This window comes from Zootoca vivipara, chromosome 2, assembly GCF_965207765.1.
Source record: "Zootoca vivipara chromosome 2, rZooViv2.hap1.1, whole genome shotgun sequence".
Taxonomy (NCBI): domain Eukaryota; kingdom Metazoa; phylum Chordata; class Lepidosauria; order Squamata; family Lacertidae; genus Zootoca; species Zootoca vivipara.
In genome coordinates this window covers 32,369,490-32,387,811 of record NC_142584.1, presented here as the reverse complement: position 1 = coordinate 32,387,811, position 18,322 = coordinate 32,369,490, and the positions used below count along the sequence as shown (strand labels likewise).

Sequence of the window (18,322 nt, the reverse complement as noted above, 5' to 3'; positions counted from 1 at the left end):
ATCCCAGCAAGTAAGTCCCATTGAACTTTTAAGCAGACACATAAAGGATTCTGCTGTAAAGGAGATGCATGTCTGGCCCCAGGTTAAGGGGTTGTATTTGTGGTTGTGGGGAGGGCAAAGTGGTTTGGGGAGTATGGATTTAACTTTATTTACTTCATTTTGCCCACCCACTTTCTGCCTAAGTGCTGAAGGTGGCAAACAGTTGAAAATGATAGCTTAGTACAGTATCAAAGACAGAGCAATTGACTCCCTATGGGGAAGATCTCTGGAGCAAATTTGTCCAAAATAGTACAAAAGAAAAATGGTGAGAATAGGGAAATAATCAGCACTTGACCAAGAACATGCATATATTGTTGTGTAACAAGGGTGGAGGACCTCACGGGGACTGGATATGGCCCTTCACATCTCTTTGTGCTGCCCTCAGGACTTTCTCCAGACAATGTTGCTCAATGGTCCTTCTCCATACCCTTGACTGCTATTGCCTGGCTAAAACATGTCATTGAATTATTATAATGCTGCTTGTTTGCCTGAATGGAGAGGTGTGCATGTGTGTACAGGGTGGAACTCAACAGGGTGGAACTCAACATCGACCGATGTTGAATGTTCTACCTGCGCGAGCATATCGGCGTCTTCCCTCCTCTATGTGTGCTGTTCTGGGTTTTTTCCAACCACCCCCAGAGCCAATTTTGCAGGGTGCCAAGGGAGGAGAGGAAGGAAGCTCCATTGCTCACAGATTTGTTATGCACACAAAAACCTCCAGCTTTTGTACGGGTGGAATGTAACCTATTGTAGAGTCGCATCCATTGTTCTGCCCACTTTTGCCCCCGTCTCCACTTACTTTTGCCTTGGGCCCTGCCCACCCCTAGCATGTGGCCCCTGAAGGATGCCAGGGATTGAGTGCATCCCCTTGAGATGAAAAGTGTTCCCTTGTTATATGATGAAGTTAATGAACTGGATGGGATGATCCCTGCAAAAGACAATACTGCTTCAGTTCTGGGAAAACCCAGAGCATACCGGTAGTTGAGTCTACCCAGGCTGATGAAGGGGTCGGCCCTCACTGTTTCACCTCTCTGCTGCAGTCAAATGGAATGGCCAATGGGTGCAGTTTTGTAAGGGGAGGAGGGCCCATAGATTGTGAGTCTGGGCCTGGCAGATGGTGAAAGCCTTGATGTCTCACCTCTCCCTATTGGAAGAGCACTGGGCTAGGAATAGGAGCAGATGTCTGCTTTGTTTATTTGTTTCAGCATTTCCTGGTCCTTTAGCTAATGTTAAGTGCATGAGCCCAGCACATGAACCCATGTGTAAATACAACATTGTAATCATTCTGAAACCAAGGGATTAAGACAGGCTAAAAAGCTACAGCTGTTGGTCTCTCATAATGACCAATCACAAATTTTATTTCTGCCAAACTGGCTAAAAATTAAAAATAATCCAGTTTCCATTCTGTTGCAACTCTAGTCTTCTCTCGAATAGGGCTTGCCAACTCTACCACAATTGCTAGTGAGGGATCAGTCATGGATGTACATCCAGTTCTCGCTTACAGCCTCTTAATTTGGACTAAAGCCCTGGAAAAATGAGTGTTTTAGCCATGTGATTGAGCCAGCCAGGAAACTTCTCTCTTAAAAAAAATGGCATGAAACCACAACAAACTAAAATAGTAGTAAAAATTGCTTATAAAACCACTAAAGTGCCAATATATATATTTTAAAAAGGTTAAATACCTGCTGTGAATTGCAGCTGTTCTGTTTGGCAGAAACACCAGAAATCAAGTTACGGTACTTGATTCATATGACCACTGCTGCTTCCTGTTTATGTGGTCTTCATAGAATTAATACAGTTTATTATACACAGTGAGAAACAAACAAATTTGGAGACAAGACAAATGTCAACAGAGTTCATTTGCTATAGCGAAACACAAAAGAGGCAAGCCATGTGGCACTTTAAAGACTTACATTTTATTATGCCATAAGTTTTTGTAGCCCAGAACCCACTGTCCCTATCCAGTTTAATTTAAGCTTTACATTAAAATGACACAGGATGCTGGGAACTGAAGTCCAGGAACATCTTCAGGTTGCCCATCCCTGGTTAGGCAAAACAACTCAGGAGAACATTTCTGTAATTTGAGGGGTTCCCCCCCCCCAATGGCAGGGCTCAAGAGCTTCCAGGCTAGCCTGCGGACCTCTAGATCAGCGCTTTTCAAACTATCTGATGCAGGGGAAGGGCATTCCCCACCTCACAAAATGTGTCAGGGTCAGTACCATATTTGGTCCTCGAAGCATCCCACCCAACCTGAGCTGAGAGTCGCTGCAAATCAGCCGCTAACGGCTTGTGGACCAGCACCAGTCGGTGGACCAGCACCTTGACTAGCGATGCTCTCGATGTCGTTGAACTGAACTCCACTCCTCCTTGGCTTTGAGCGATGCGGATCAGAGTCCCACAAATGTCTCCCTCTCCCAGCATTTCAGGTTTTATAACAATCTAGCATCAAACGAGCCATTTGCGCTGCACAGTTTGTAACTTCAAGCATATTTGCAACAATATTTTCCTTTTTTTTCACAACCACGAGACCAGCAGAAAGTGTTTTTATTATTATTATTTTTAAAAAATATTTTTATTAATTATTTTCTTGGTTTACAAAAGTACATGCCTTCTCTCTCTGCATTTTCGTAAGAAAGTTTTTATTCATAAACGGCGGCGGCGGCAGCAGCAGCAACAGCAGTGGCCGTTCTCTCTTCCCTAGAGACAGTCCAGCGCCGAACTACAATTCCCATCAAGCTCCATTTCCTTCCGCCCTCTTCCGGTCTCTGCGTTGGCCGGAGAGCGGCTACGCCGGAAGCTGTGAACAGAGCCTGCGTAGCGCTTTCTTCACAACATCGTTCTGCGGAGGCCGGCGGGAACATTAGGGGGTCCCTCAGCTGCTTGGCGGCCATGGCGCTGAACAGGAACCATTCCGAGGGGGGCGGCGTCATTGTCAATAACAGTGAAAGGTGAGCGGGTGCGCGGTGTGTTTGTGTACGGCACTTGGCCGCTTCTGTTTCCTTACTACATTGTGTATATGTATATATATATGCCGTGCATAGCGCTGCGTCTGATGGGGGGTCACCCCGCCCAGGGGCGGGGCAGCAAATGTTTACCTTCTCATTTCGCTCGGCCCTTCCGTCTTTTCTTCCTTTCGCTGGGAAGATTATAGCCCTGAATCCTGTTGGAGGATTCGTCCAACGGCACCTTTACTCCTGCTCTCTGGATTAAAGGGAGAAGTTTGCAACTGCCCCCCCCCCCCCCGCTTTGGACGAGTGCGGGGGAAGGAGTAATACATAAACCAGGGCAGCGAGGGGTCCTTGGGAAGCTCTCTAACCCGATGTGTTTTGGCTCTGCTCCAAAGCATACCTGCTGGTTGAAGGTCTACACACTGCCTGAATATTGAGATTTCACCCTTGACACAAATATATTAATCACTGGAGTCTAGGATGGTGTTTTGAAAGCATTTTTGCTCCCAATGATTTGTGGCGACTATTTCTGTAAATCGGGGTAGGGGAACCTCTAGAAATTCTGTTGCACTTCAGCTTCCATCGTCCCTGACTGCTGGGAGTCTGTCAACATTTGGAGGTCGTAGCATCCTCATCCTTGCTGTAAATTAACCATGCATTAGATGAAATAATATTTACTCTTGTCTATGTTGAACATACCACACCACAACTTAATCTGGCTGTCCTGAGCCTTTAGCATTTTGAAGGAAGGAGAGACAACACTTTCCCCCCCTCTATTTTCACAAGTTCATTAATGTTCCTTCCTAGGTTTCCCAGTTGAGGGTTTGCAGTTGTTTCTCTCTAAGATTCAGGTTCCCTTCTAAGAGGGATTGATTGCTAAACCACTCTGAGAATTGCTAAACCACTCTGAGAATTGTAAAGGTCTCCTAACAACTTCCAGCATTTTATGGTAACAAATTTCAGTTCTCAGGATTTTTTTTGAGGAAGTCAGGACTATTTAAAGTGATATAGTGCTTTAAATGCATATGCAAATGGGACCAATGAGTAGCTGGTGTCCAAGGCCAGGTAGTAGATCCAGGATGCTGGAGGGCTGGAACCAGGCAATATGCAGTTTCATAATATTTGGTTGTTTCAAAAGTTGACATTACCTGTGAGTTCATGGGCATCTGGCAGAAGGAGCTACCCTCTACCACTCTCTCGTTTTGTTCAGCCTTTTTGTAATTAAGTGTCTTGGTTACTCCTCATATAGGATTTCACAACTTTGTCATGTCTGTAGATAAGATTTCACAGCCTTTGCTCATCTTCTCCAGGCATCAAACGTGGAAGTAATTAATGCTGAGCTCTAATCTTCCACAGTAGGAAATTAAATCCCAAGATTGCTGTTGCCTCTTGCTAGTACTGTACCAGTTTATGTAATGGGAATATTGCAGAAGGAGCCGTCACAATTGGCGCTTCATACACTTCTGCTGTAGGAGTGAATCTATTTTTCAGAAATCCCGTGGTTTAAATTATTAAGGCATAGTATAAAGGGATTACAGCTACAAGTGAAACTAGCAACTGGAAGGCTTACAGATGCCATCTTTGTACTGTATAGTATTACAAATAAATTTTCAAGGGGGTGTTTTCCCTATCCTCTCCTCACTGTTATTTTCCTTCCACCTTCTGCTGCTCCCTGTATTTGTAGCAAAATGCTATGGGGCAGAAACTGCCTGGCACAGCACAAATATGGTTGAAGAGCAGCACTGCACCCTGGAGATGGCAGCACACACACATGGGTATATCAACAATTTCCTCTGTGTATGTTTTTCTTCCTGAAACAGTTGGCAGAGTTTGTTGCAGGGTATATAAATGTGCTGCAGATGGTGGTGGCCAAAGGCAATGGAGGGATAGAACAGGAGCATACTGTATTTGCAAGAGCAGAAATGAGATGGTGAAAATTCACCTGCATTCACCTATTATACTGTACGATTATACTGTACGATGGTGTATAAACTACACCATCATCAGTTTCACAGGTTCCTACAATGTTAGGAAAGGCTAGTGAAAGTACCCCCCCCTTTCAAACTTTATAGTCTCAGTGTTTCTTAACAGTCATGTAGATGAGTAGGGGTCCGTTGGGACCTGAAGTAATCTTTGTGTTCTTATTGCAATGCATAAACTGGATACACCAAAATGGCTCATAAAATCACCACCACCACAAAAAGCCATGTGGAATTCCCACACTGTATGCAGGCCCTTCTTGATAAGATATTGCCTGTTGGGACATGTAAAATAAGGCGTGAACAAAATGTTGCCATTGTAAGTTGAATAGTTCTGACAGTGTCATGGCCCTGTTCAGGAGTTCAACCTGATCACTGAAGAGCTAAATATGTATAGAACAATGGATGTGTGCTGACTCTGCCTCCCACATTCTCCTCATGCCAGGTGCACACACACCCCGCCGACTTTTTAGTGTAAAGGTTTGAAGCGGGCATTTGTGTGTTCAGCTGAATGCAGTTAGAAGTCTCTGTGAGATCAGGAATCCTGATTGTGTGGAAGCTCTTAACCACATTCAGATGAACATGGTTAGATCCATATGATTATTTTTGGGGTGGAAGGGGGGGTACATCTGATGTGCTGAGTACATTGGGAGTGTGGCCAGTACATGTACCAACGAGGGCTCCTGCACACACTTAGCCCTCCTGTGTTCAATCTGAACAGCTGAATATGAGTCAAGGATACTGGCTTTGCTGTTGCTATGCCTCTTGTGCTAATTAAATTTTGTGTCAGTTTTGTGTTCACTCTCCTATTTCTTTTTGTTCAACCCAACAGACAATCAGCATGTTTGTACATGTGTTTAGCAAGATGGACACATTGCATATGGGTTTCATTGGTGAATGAAGCTGGATGATGATCTGAGATTTGTCAAACCCCACTTTATCTAACCTATAGAGAAATCATTACTAAAGAGTGAATCCATGTACCAAACCCCTCTTTTTGTGTGTCTATAGCATCTTGACGACCTACGATCACATTGAAATAACATTCCATGATATGGAACACATGCCGGATGCATTCAAAGGGACCAAGAAAGGCAGTGTCTTCATGACCCCATATCGAGTAAGTTAGCAAACATGTATTTGGTATGTAAAATTCTAAAATGAAGAGTGAAGAATATAGAAACAGACCACATGATTCTTCAGCACTTCTTTTCTTCTGAAGCTCCATGATGAATTGACGTTTTGAATCCCAGCTAGCTATTTGAAGTATCTTTAGTTGTGAAGCCAAGCATATTGATGCGAAGAAGTAGGAGGGTTGGATGGTTATGATGATGATGATAAATTCAATTTCTTACTTGCCCTTTTCCACGTGGTCCCAGGGCGGGGAGGGTGAGTGGCTCCTGTTACTTGGAAGTACCATGAGAGGTGGATTTTTCCAGGGCTACGCATATTCACATAATAAATCCATTAACCTTCTGGCGGTTACTATGAAAGTTTCTGGAAAGAGGTGAGCAACAATGGCAGCTTATGTGTGTTTCTGAAATGCATTGCTGCATCATAGTATCAGTTGAGTGAATGGCTTGGCTATTGTTCTAATGAATACACGACCTGTGAAAGTATTCACTTTGCAAGCCCACTTTAGTTTTTCAGATTTTAGCTTCTAACAGTAAGATGGCTTTTTATTCTGGCGCTAAATGTACCTTTTAAAGGAGATGTATTCTTTTTGCCTGCAGGTTATCTTTGTGTCTAAAGGAAAAGATGCAATGCAGTCTTTCATGATGCCCTTTTATTTGATGAAAGAATGTGAGATTAAACAACCAGTTTTTGGAGCAAATTACATCAAGGGGGAAGTGAAAGCAGAGGCAGGAGGTGGGTATCATACCAAAGCCATTGTGTTTGGTGATGCATTCAGTTTCTGACATGAATTAGAAAGTGAAGAACTAGCAAAGGATTTGGATTCTTATGGACCACATGACGGCTTTATTACCAACAACAAAGTTCTCTTAAGAACTGCAGTGCTGGATCTGATCAAACAGCATTTATTCCAACTTTCATCTCCACCACTGGCCAATCATATGCTCTGATGATCGTGCACCAGTTTAAACATGGTGGTTTATATTTTTAGCTATGAATTTTTCTAAATCTGTTTAAAAAACGTTGGGTGCTTGGGTAGCCACTACAGTATCTTTTGCTAGTAAAATCCTTAAGATTAGTCATGCTCTGTGTCAAAAGATACTTAATATGCGTGCATCCTGAACCTTCTGTTAGCCCAGTGCATTTTATTAGATGACCCTAAGTTGCAGTATTAAGAGAGTGGATAATTGTATAGGAGCACCCCCTCCCCTCGGCCTTCAGAACTTCTTGTAAAGAATTCACTGAACCCACACATTTCTTCCTGTCCTGTTCTTCGTCATTCTTTATCCTAGTCCTTGCCAAAAATATTAGTTCTATGAAAAACCAAATATTGCATTTCTAGAAGTACATGCCAGAACTGCAATATTGATTGTTTTAATCTGTCCAGTTGGGTCTTTAGAGAGAGTTGGGATTACCTTTGCAGAAATGGTTTCTAACTTTTCTCGCAAGCAGTTGAGCTCAACTAGGTATTGTCGGGAAAGTTCAAAATTCAATTTGTTAAAACTCTTTTTGGTAACAAAACTGTAAGGAAAATTTTGTCCCATCCTTCTCTACCTTTGTACTTCTAATGAAGCAGGATGTCACAGAAAAAATGAGCTCATGCTCCACTTTGCAGATAATAAAACTAAATCAGCCAAATTATTTTATCTACTGTACTAGTGTATTTCAGCCCATTCAATAATGGGCGCTAGAACATCCCAGGGTTCAGAGAAGCACTTGCGCAGCGCTTCTCCGAACCCTGGGACCTGTCCTTGCTGTCGGCGGCAGGGGGACAGGAACGAAGGAGGAGAAAGGGCTGCTTTCTCCTCCTTCCTTCCTCTCCCCCCCACTGCCGACAGAAAGCACGGGTTGCCGGCTCTGTCGGGGGGGGGGAGGGAGAAGCAATCTGATCCTCTGCTTCTCCCTTCCCCCGCCTGACAGAGCCAAATGACGGCTCTGTTGGGCGGGGAGAGGGAGAAGCCGAAGACCGATTGGATCTTCTGCTTCTCCCTCCCCCCACCTGACAGAGCCGGCAACCCCACAGTGGGGGCTTTTCGCCATTTGCCTTCCCCCCAGGGGGAGGCAAACGGTGAAAACCCCCGCCGCGCCATACTTAGTCTCCGGGACTGGCTTGGCAGTGGCGGGAAGAAGGGGAGGAATTCCTCCCCTTTTTTCCCCCGCCACCAAGCCAGTCCCCCAGCCGAATTGCCCACTGCCGCTTCGACTTCCTCGGCTACGGCAAGCAGGCAGACAGCTCGCCTGCTTGCCTTCGCCGAGGAAGCGCTGTCCCATGCCGGCGGTGTGTGGCAAGGCGGCGGGGGGGGGGGGGAGGAGCGCTTCTCCCCCCCGCCGCCGCGCAGCGCACCTCCAGCATGAGACGGGGCTTCGGAGCGGCGGTTGTCGGTTGTCTCTGCCTCCAATCCCTGTGTCCCTGGGGCACATGCGCAGTAACCCAGGGACACACGGAATCTGGACGCAGAGACACAGGGACTTTATTATATAGGATATTCCTGCGGATAAGACTACTTTTTAACCCAGGAAAATCTTTTCAAAAGTCGGGGGTCGTCTTATACGCGGGGTCGTATTTCTTATACAGCGAGTATATCCCAAACTCTATATTTTAACTGGAAAAGTTGGGGGTCATCTTATACGCCCAGTCGCCTTACACGCCGGAATATACGGTATTTAGCATCCTTGAATGGCTCACAATCAACAGCAGTCCAGGTCCCAGAGGATTTAAGAAAGATGATTGAGCTATAACTTTATCTTGGCTCTAGCCTTATCTCTTTTGCCTGTGTAACTATTTCTTCATTTCAAACCTCAAACTTAATTCACTAAAAAGCACTTGAGCAGCATTTGCTTCTGTACAGCATGAGAGAGGCTTTTGCCAAAAGTTAAATTAGCAATCTTCCATCCCACTCTGACTTCTGTTATTCTTATAATGTATTAAAAGGCGGCAATTCTAAAGACACTTCCCCAGAACAGTTCCCTTTCATGAATATATTGCCTCCACACATACTTGTGTCACAAGTTTAATAGACACTTAGTTATACTCTGTTTGTTTCTAAAATGGCAAGTTCTGTTATCATTAATTTTATTTCTTTAAACCAAGGGATCTTTTGTGAGCCTTATGATATACTTACCATTTAATTTCTTGTCAAATGATTATAATTCCAGACTGATCTGTGGCTAGCTAGTGAATTTGCCCTTGCTGACTCAGAATAAATCTAATCTTGTTGATATTTAAGGTTGCCAGACAGAATTTTGTTGTCCTTTGTTGTCCTTTAACCACATTCTAAGGGATGTGTTTCAAATTCATGTACCTTTCGGTCTTTTGACTCCACTCAGCTTGCAACCTTCTTAAGGACCTAAGAAAAGAGAAAGGTCTAGTTACGTTTCGCATCCAGAAAATTGCAACTCTACTTTTATGATAAATTACATAAATCAGAGATGGGTGATTTTTGCTTTTAAACCATTTTTATTACCAGCAAATTTCCAACTTGATAAAAACAAATATTACAAGCCATTCTTTCATATACAAAAGAATATCAACTCTTTACATCAGCGACGTGCATTACTTTGTCTCAAGGCAAATTAAAGAGAAACAAATTTTCATGTTTGGATACGGAATAACACTTGCTTTATAGGACAGCCTGATAACATACTCCCAATCCATTCTTACAGTTTATTTTACCTTTTCCCTAGGAGGTTGGGAAGGATCCACAACTTTCAAAATGGCGTTTTCCGCAGGAGGTGCCATTGAATTTGGACAGCGTATGCTGCAAGTAGCATCTCAAGGTACTCACTGTTTTTTGGTAAAAGAAGCTAGTTCAGCTAAATATAGTCTGAATATATTTTGCTGAAGAGGAGTGTGTGTGTGTGTGTGTGTGTGTGTGTTGGAGAGAAAGGCAGAGAGAGAGAAATTAAAATATAGCTGAGTGATTTAAGTTATTTGAGAAATTCTAAGGGTTTGGGGTAAAATTGAACTTTGACAGTACTTTGATTGAATAGCTTGCTTTGAAAGCTCCTCCTGCTAGGAGTGAAAATAACAGCTATTGTAGCTACAGAATCAGTAAAGTGAAAGCCATTGTGAAATTACCAAGCTAAGTTGCAGCTTTTCATTGACCCTATTTGCAAAAAACAAAACCACTCTTGGTATTCAGCATCTCAAAGACACTCCATTATGTGTGGCACTAGGCAGGCACAATAGATGCTTTCACACCTGACCTAGCCCTTGCAACAGGAATTCTCTCCTCCACCCTAGCTCATTGTCATTAATGATCTGTTGTTCCATATACCCACTGATTATCAAAGGACAGTCCAAAGTCCTTCCAGCTCCCTAATATGCATTGCTGCCTTTCTCCTCAACATCTTTTTTCAGTCAGCCGCTCCTGCTGCTTCCCAATTCTTCCAAATGGTTGATAGTCATGGGAGCTAGGTATATTTCCATGTCTCCTTCCTTGGCTTATTTGCTCAGTGAAGCATTTATTCTTGTCATGTTTTGCTCCATCACCACCTGATGGGTGCATGAACACTAGGCATCAGGCCAGACAATTTACATTGCTTGAAATATTTCCTCTCTTCCTAGTGCACCAGACTCCTCATGCCAACTATGATCTCTGTACAGCGTGTGCTCTGAACTAATTAAGATTTCATGGTGGTGGTGTAAGATACGGCAAGCCGTATAATTTATTCTTCTCATACGCTGCAGATTTCTTGACATTATAGTAGCGAGTTTCAAATTTGTTGGAAGTTGGTGGCCTATAGTGTTTTTGGCCGATGTGTTTTTGAAAGGGACAGCGATCATAATTTCCTTTCCTTTGTTTTGCAGCCTCAAGGGGTGAGGTCCCCAATGGAGCCTATGGTTACTCATACATGCCGAATGGGGGCTATACCTTCCCACCACTTGCTGCCAATGGGGTGTACCCTTCTCCCGCGGGGTATCCATATCCTCCACCACCTCCGGGTGAGTTTTGAAAGTGGGAGAGGGAATCTCTGTAGTTAGATTATTATTTTTTAAAAATGGAAAATGAGAGAAAAGAATAGAGCTCATTTGCTTTGTCTTGATTTCTGGCTACTCCCTTGTTAAATGTGGGCCACTTTTGTTTTGCTTGAAAGCACTTACTTTTAATAACTACAGAGTTCATGCAGACAACTCAGCCTATTCCTAGTACTTCCCATAATGATGAATGTCTTCAGATGCCATGAGGTAGTCATCATGGCATAAGGTAGTCATCATGCTGTGAAGTAACTTTGAACTTGGCATTTTATCTGCCATAGCTTGCCAGGCACAATACAGAAAAATGGTTTGCTGATGACAGGGTTGAATCTGACACGCTCTTCCTCTCGGATTCCCTGTTTTTACAAATATAGACATTGTTTTAAAATATATTGTATCAGCCGGAAGGTATGTGGTTTAGTGATGCAAACATTTTATTCTCCCTTGGAGCAGAATTGTATCCTGGTCCCCCAATGGATGAAGCCATGGCATACATGCAGCTTCCTCCCCCTCCCTATCCAGGGCCCATGGAACCGCCTGTCAGTGGTCCAGACGTTCCCTCCACTCCAGCAGGTAAGAGAGGTGCCAGGATGGCCACATCACATGTCCTCTGAACAGTGACATTTCTGTAAAGGGCCGCCAAGCCTGGATTCAGCAGGATTCATTAGACTTTAAAGCAGCCTGAATAGTGTTTATTTAGCTTCTCCTTGCAAACCTCCTTTTTTCAAGGAGGTGTTTTGGAGAGCATTGCATGGAGAAGCAAAACTTTAAAGGGCACCTTTCTAAAAATGGCACAGTTGAGGTTTCATGTTAAACATCATGTTCTAACTCCAGAGCTAGCACAATCTGTTTACAAAGAAATGATTGTTTCCTCGCTGCCAACTTTGCAAATGCAATTAATGCAATAAGGGAAAATGGAGGTTTTCTTCTACATTGTGGGTCATCAGGAAAGGGATAAAAACACAGCAGTTGCTCCATCAGACGAGCCAGGCAAGGGTTGAACTTTGTTTACCATAGCAACGACACAGAATAACATGGATATAATAACAGCACAAGTTTTGCTTATTTGGTGTCACTGTGCAATACAGATTAAACAAGAACTACACACACAGAGAGAAGGTTTTGTAGGGATTTCTGAGGGCTGAAATAGATGCAGATCTGTGTCACCACTGAAGAGTTGCAAAATGGCAGGGAGCGCTTAATTTACAGTGACAGGTGGGAAGCAGTTACTTAAACGTTTTCTTTTCCACTGTGTTCATCCCTGTAATCCCTCTTTCTCCCTCCTCCACCAACACTTCCATCTCCTGACAAATGCTTCAGAATCCACTCTGGGAAACAAGGTTGTTGGGGGAAGAATTTAGCACTGCACTTCTGGCCTGCCACTCCTCTACTTCAAATTGCACCCTCCTTCTGCCACTTTGCAGCTGCTTGGCAATGATTCAACTTTCCAAACTGGAATCTGTCACAGATTTCTCATTTGGCTCTTAGGACAGAACTGCTGTTATACACTCACAGATCTTGCAGCAGATTCCTACAGTGGGTCTGAGTTTGATGATAGGCAATCGGTAATTTATAAAAAAAAAGCAGTTTACAAAAAGAGTCAAACAATAAGATGATAAGTTTGGAGCGGTTAAAAACAAATATTTAAAACATTAAAAAATAAAAATCAATGAATGGCAAACTAAAAACAGATTAAACAAGCACCAGCATTCTATATAGATGGCTAGGCATATCTAAACAAAAAATGTTTCTATCAGGCACTGAAAAGAGGAAGTGAAGGTGCCTGGCTGACATCAGTAGACAGGGATCCTCACCTGAGATGCTGCAATTGCAAATGCTGATCCTACCTAACCCATGATATGTTTTTCTTCCAGCTGAAGCCAAGGCTGCAGAAGCTGCTGCAAGTGCTTATTACAACCCAGGCAACCCACACAATGTCTACATGCCAATGGTAGGCTTTGCATCTTGCCCTGCATGTCATTGCAGTCTTAGAAAGGGAGGGAAGCTTGGGCACATAGTATTCCATCTTGCTCTCAACATCTCTTCCAGCCATATTATACTGTAGGTAAATAAGACAAATTAATGTGGGTGCAGCAGTCAAAGAGCAGGAGAGGGCAAGGGGCGCATTGTGGATTTTGTGAAATAGATCCTGGTGGCAAAAATGAGCGGGACTTGTTTCCCACCGTAGGGCAGCCTTCTCTGATGTGGTTCCCTCCAGCTGTTTCGGACGGCAACTCGCATCACCAATTACCATTAATCCTGGCTGTGGCTGATGCAGTAGTCCAGCATCACCTGGAAGGTGCTAGGTTGGCGAAGGTTCTTTGGTTTAAAACAATAAATGTCCATGTAAATTCAAGAACACGTTTCATATATTCTCATAACTCTTTAATATATTCTCATAACCCTTGATGCAAAAAGCACTTTGATGTCTTCATAGCACTCCTTAGTGAATTTATTGTAGAGCAGAGGTTGTTTTGGAGTTTGTAAGCTTGACAATGTTTATTTACCCCAGGGCTGGGAAACTTGGGGGGGGGCACATGCCAGTGGTGAATGGAGCTACAGCCAAAGGCGAGTACCAGGGGAGAGACAGATTGTTGTTGCCAGAGATCTGACCTGATTGCTTACAGGCGGCTCCCCCCCCTTCCTTCTTTTATGCAGTCTGTTTCAGTTCCACCCCCTGCATCCTAATAAAATTTGGCCACATACAGCCCTCAGACCACAAGTTTACCAGTCTTGATTTACATGTTTAAGTGTTCTGAAGTAGTAAATTGGATTGCTCCTTCACGGTTGGCATTGTTTATGAGGTAATGAACTGAAGTTAATTCACACAATCTCTCTCTCTCTCTCTCTCTCTCTCTCTCTCTCTCTCTCTCTCTCTCTCTCTCTCTCTCTCTCTCTCTCTCATTTTAGGACCAGCCTCCTCCTCCTCCTTACTTTCCTCCAGAGGACAAGAAAACCCAGTAAACAGCCACCATACACTGCTTCATTTTTGCCATTTGGCTAAATGTTGATTAGGGATATGACAATGGTAAGGACCATTTAACCTCCCTCTCGTACACGCAACTCCCACAAGCAGCAGTGGCAGATACGTGCAGCATTAGAAAAGAGATCTAACATTTTCCTGGATTGTCACATATAGAACTAAAATATATATTGTTTTCTTCTGTATGCTTCTTTCTCCATGTTGATGATATAATGGAGGAAGAGTTTTGTTCCTCCTCTCCCATCCCATCTTTCAACTGTCCTGGAGAATGTTCCTTCCTGAACAAAGACCACTTAAACCGAAAACCTAACCAACAGCTATTGAATTAGATAGGTGTTGACACCCTGACGGTGTTGACCAGCTCTTTCATGGTGACACTTCGGAAGAAAATCAACTTTGTGATCTACCAGACAATCCTTAGTTGCATGAACCCCCACTGTGTTGCGACCAAGGAAGCGCACTGATCTCTTGACAAGATCATCTGGTTCTATTTGGACATTGGACTCTTTTGCCATTTCTTCCGCAAGATGCATGTATGGTGGAATTTATACATCGTCTTTTAATTTTGAACATTCCTGTTGAGTCACTTATGCATCTTGGTCCTTTTCTTTCATACAACAACAGCAAAACATTGGCTGCAAAGTTCTGGCAGTAAAACATCATACCTCTATGGTAAACTTGGTAAAAAAATTTGACCATGCGGTTTGATCAGTTACCTAAACACTAATTCCATCTTAGCAGCTGAAAGCATTTCTAGCGAAGAAGATGGCTCATATTTTGATCTATTTATTTAATTAGTTTTGTTTGATTTTATTTATTTGTTTTTTATCCCTAGCATTCTGAGCATGTCATAATCTGAGGCAAAGCATTTCCCCTTGTTTATGCTCAAAAGCCATTAATCCTACTCAAAGAGGTAGAGAAAGATCACCTTCTGGAGTTGGGATAACGTAGATGATGTCTAAACTGACAGATGGGGAAATAAGAATAGCCTCTTGGAGTTTTCTGCATCTTCTGTTTCCTCTATGAGGCAGAATATTAGCAATTGGTTTTGAATAGCAGTAGCCCTTTGATGCACAGAGCATAGCAGACTCCCAAAGATCTCAGAAACCCATTTACTGGAATATTTGGATTTTGGTTTATACTGACAGAGCTGTATAACCTAGCATGCATGGGATACCAGAAATCTATTTCATTAGCATCACTTGTGATTTACACCGGAATAAAATCAAAATCTGATTTGTAAAAAAATGTCCTCTTTCCCTGTAATCTGTGACGCAGAGCAAGTGCGTCAAATCATGGCTCCCTCAAATGCTAACTGAGCCCATGCAGAAAACCTGGGGCATCTGTTCACAATTGCTTTGGTCCTGGGTATCCGGCAGTGTTTGAGACCACCCTAGTTAACTCCAGCTTTGTGCACATTGCAACACTGTTCCACTTAGCAAGGGATACCAACTGCTTCCTGTTGTCGTTGCTGCAGAGATGTCCCAAGGGAAAACACAGGTAGTATCTGTGGCCAAAATCATGGCAAAGTAGAATGGCTTAACTGCATGCCTCTGCAGTGCTTGAGTTGTGCTCCCCTGACTTAGCTGTCTGTTTCATTTTGAATAACATTCCTGACCTTGTGATTTATGCCAGGGGTGGAAGTGCAAACTTGTTTATTCTTTAAAATGTCCCTATTTGCATTGACTGCAGTAGCAGTTACTGCACTATGCTGCAAAATTGAGTGACAGCCAAGTGGATGAGAATCTTGAGTTTCTGCAGGAATTAAATTTAGTTTGTGTGCTTTTTCGAATAGTGGGGAAGGTGTTTCCTGCAGGAGCTCAAAAAACACCCTGTACTAATGAAGCTTGCTGAGATACTAGGTGTGTGATGCCCCAGATAGGCAAAGCCCCTTTCTGTGGTCCTTGGTTTGAATTTTCAAACGCTTTCTAGCTGACAAGTGATGTTAATGTGTGTGCACACCCCCTCCCCATCTAATGCACTGACTTTTTTCTAGAATTGGTATTTAAACTGCAGTGATGTAAAGAAATGATTATTTAAAGAATTGTATTTTGGGGAAGTTCTATCGATACCTTATGGATGTGAAGTGGGTCTTCTGAATGCAAGGCTGACTTTTGATTTGCTCAAGACTGTGAAGTAAAGATAACTTACATTGACTCTATGTGGCTCATTGTGACTGCATATTTGGGTGGGCAGCTGTTTTGCTGTGGTGAAATGGCCTTCACAGGCTTTCAGATGGAAGAGTCATTCTACAAATAAAGCTCGGGATGCTTGTGCAGAGTGATTCTCTTTCTGTGTCTTCCACTGATTTCTATCACAACTGAAGCGGAGTCAGTTAATTCCATCAGACCTTGTTTAAATAAATTGCATGGTTTTAGATATTCTTGCAGAAGCAAGCTAAAAAAGAATCTGCATAAATGTATTCACGACTCAAGTGGAACACAATAAATTGTATAATTTTTTTCTGGATTTGCTTAACTATTTCGCTGGGTGTCTTTTAACTTGGACTATCAACAACCTTCTACCATAGAGATATCGAGCACTCCCCAGTTACTCCCCTGTCAAAGTCTCTCAGCACACAGAGTACTCTTCTCCCTGAACACTCCTGTTCTGAATCAGATGGTTCTTGTGCCCTTATGTGTGTTTACTTCACTCCTCCACCAGAAGATTGATGCAAACCACAACAGAGGTTCAAAGGAACAGATATGGGGGGGAGGAGAGAGGAAAGGCAGAAGAGAGAGTGGTGGATCAAAATGGACCTTGAAGTTGCCACCTTCCTCACTCTCCAAACCTTTCTGTGAAATGCTTTATTACATTTGTAACCTGTTGTTCATACGAGAGGTGGACAGACTACACCTTAAAATAAATATGGCGCTGCTATTTTCAGTGGCAGTCCCCCAAATAAACACACATAATGTGTCCAGTGTCATTGTACTGTGTCATTGTACTGTACCACTACTGCTCTGTGTCACTGGCAGATAGTGGTAGGTAAATTCACAAAAAAAGGATGACGGGGCATGGGCAGGTTTTACTACATGCTACAGAGGGGAAACACTCCTGACTGCTTCAAATTCTACAACAGCCACCCCATGGGAGTTGCCGGTAACACTTCCATGTGGCAGCTCTGTGGTGGCGGTTATGAAATGACCTTCAAGTTCCCTTCAGAGGAAGGCAAGAGTTCCTGTTAATCCCTCATGAAAAAAATGCACAATTTGGCCCATGAAGCTCTTGCATGAAAAATCTAGAGTAGAATCTCTAGCACACCTTTTGCTCCTCCTGGTAGGAGGCACCTTGTGGCACTCCAATATCCAGAAATGAAGGCGACTTGCAACCTACCATACTAGTGCTGGCGACTCCAGACTGTTTATCCCTGAAGCAAGTTCAAGGAATCCATGAAGTCTGCTCTCACCTCTCATCACCTTCGCCCTCAGGTAGATGGAGTAAGCAGTGCCACACCTGAAGAGATGGACATCCGCTTGATATTGCATTCATTCGTTGAAACAGTTTATATGCCATTAACCACAATTGTCTCTAAGCAAATTACAAGGGTACAATACAAAAAGTAAAAATCGAAAGTATATAATCAGACTTCACTTAAAATGCCTGATGCAATAAAGAAATCTTCAGCAGGAGCTAAAAATTCAGTAGGGCAGGGTCCTGTCTGATTTCAGCTAGAAAGGAATTTTGTAAAATTGGACTTGCAACACTAAACACACAGCGCCAGGTGGGTAAGGCTACTAACAGTGACTGGCCCAAAGACCTCCATGATCAGGGAGGGATATAAAGAGTTAGGTGATTTAATGCAGTGATGGCATTGGTGGCGATGTCTGCATTTCTGGGGTCTATTGTTCAACGATGTATGGCTGGAAGACGACATAGTGGTCTATGTCAAAGATAATTTGATAATTTGCACAATTCCGGAACTGTTTTTTACACACACACACACACACACATGCACAAGCTGCCAGTGGAGGCTGGTCCACTAAGGCATAATCCTCCCAGGAGAATGCCAAGCAATTAAAAAGCCCCCCAAAATCTGAAAGCCACAATTTCCTGTCTTGCATACATTTTTTTTACTTCTCACAGAAGTTCTGCAAACATTTCTGCCAGTCAGGTCACCGTCTCTGCAGCACTCAGCCTAATCCCAAAACACAGCTGTAGCAAATAAGTCTTTCCCATGTATTTAAGCAGGAAAACTCTACAAGTGATCAGACAGCCCTTCGAGGCAGGCCTCAAATGAAGGCTTCCACTCCTCCTGTTA

General features: G+C 43.2%; 1 protein-coding gene across 1 annotated transcript; it reads left to right on the top strand.

Moving 5' to 3' along the window:
- The first annotated feature begins 2,840 nt into the window (after nt 1-2,840).
- Nucleotides 2,841-16,530, top strand: WBP2 (WW domain binding protein 2). The gene is made up of 8 exons (XM_035104511.3): nt 2,841-2,987; nt 5,978-6,086; nt 6,700-6,835; nt 9,785-9,877; nt 10,911-11,045; nt 11,532-11,651; nt 12,953-13,029; nt 13,989-16,530. Exons 1-8 carry the CDS (start codon nt 2,929-2,931, stop codon nt 14,040-14,042), a joined length of 783 nt encoding a protein of 260 aa, XP_034960402.1. The 5' UTR covers nt 2,841-2,928; the 3' UTR covers nt 14,043-16,530.
- The last annotated feature ends 1,792 nt before the right edge of the window (nt 16,531-18,322 follow it).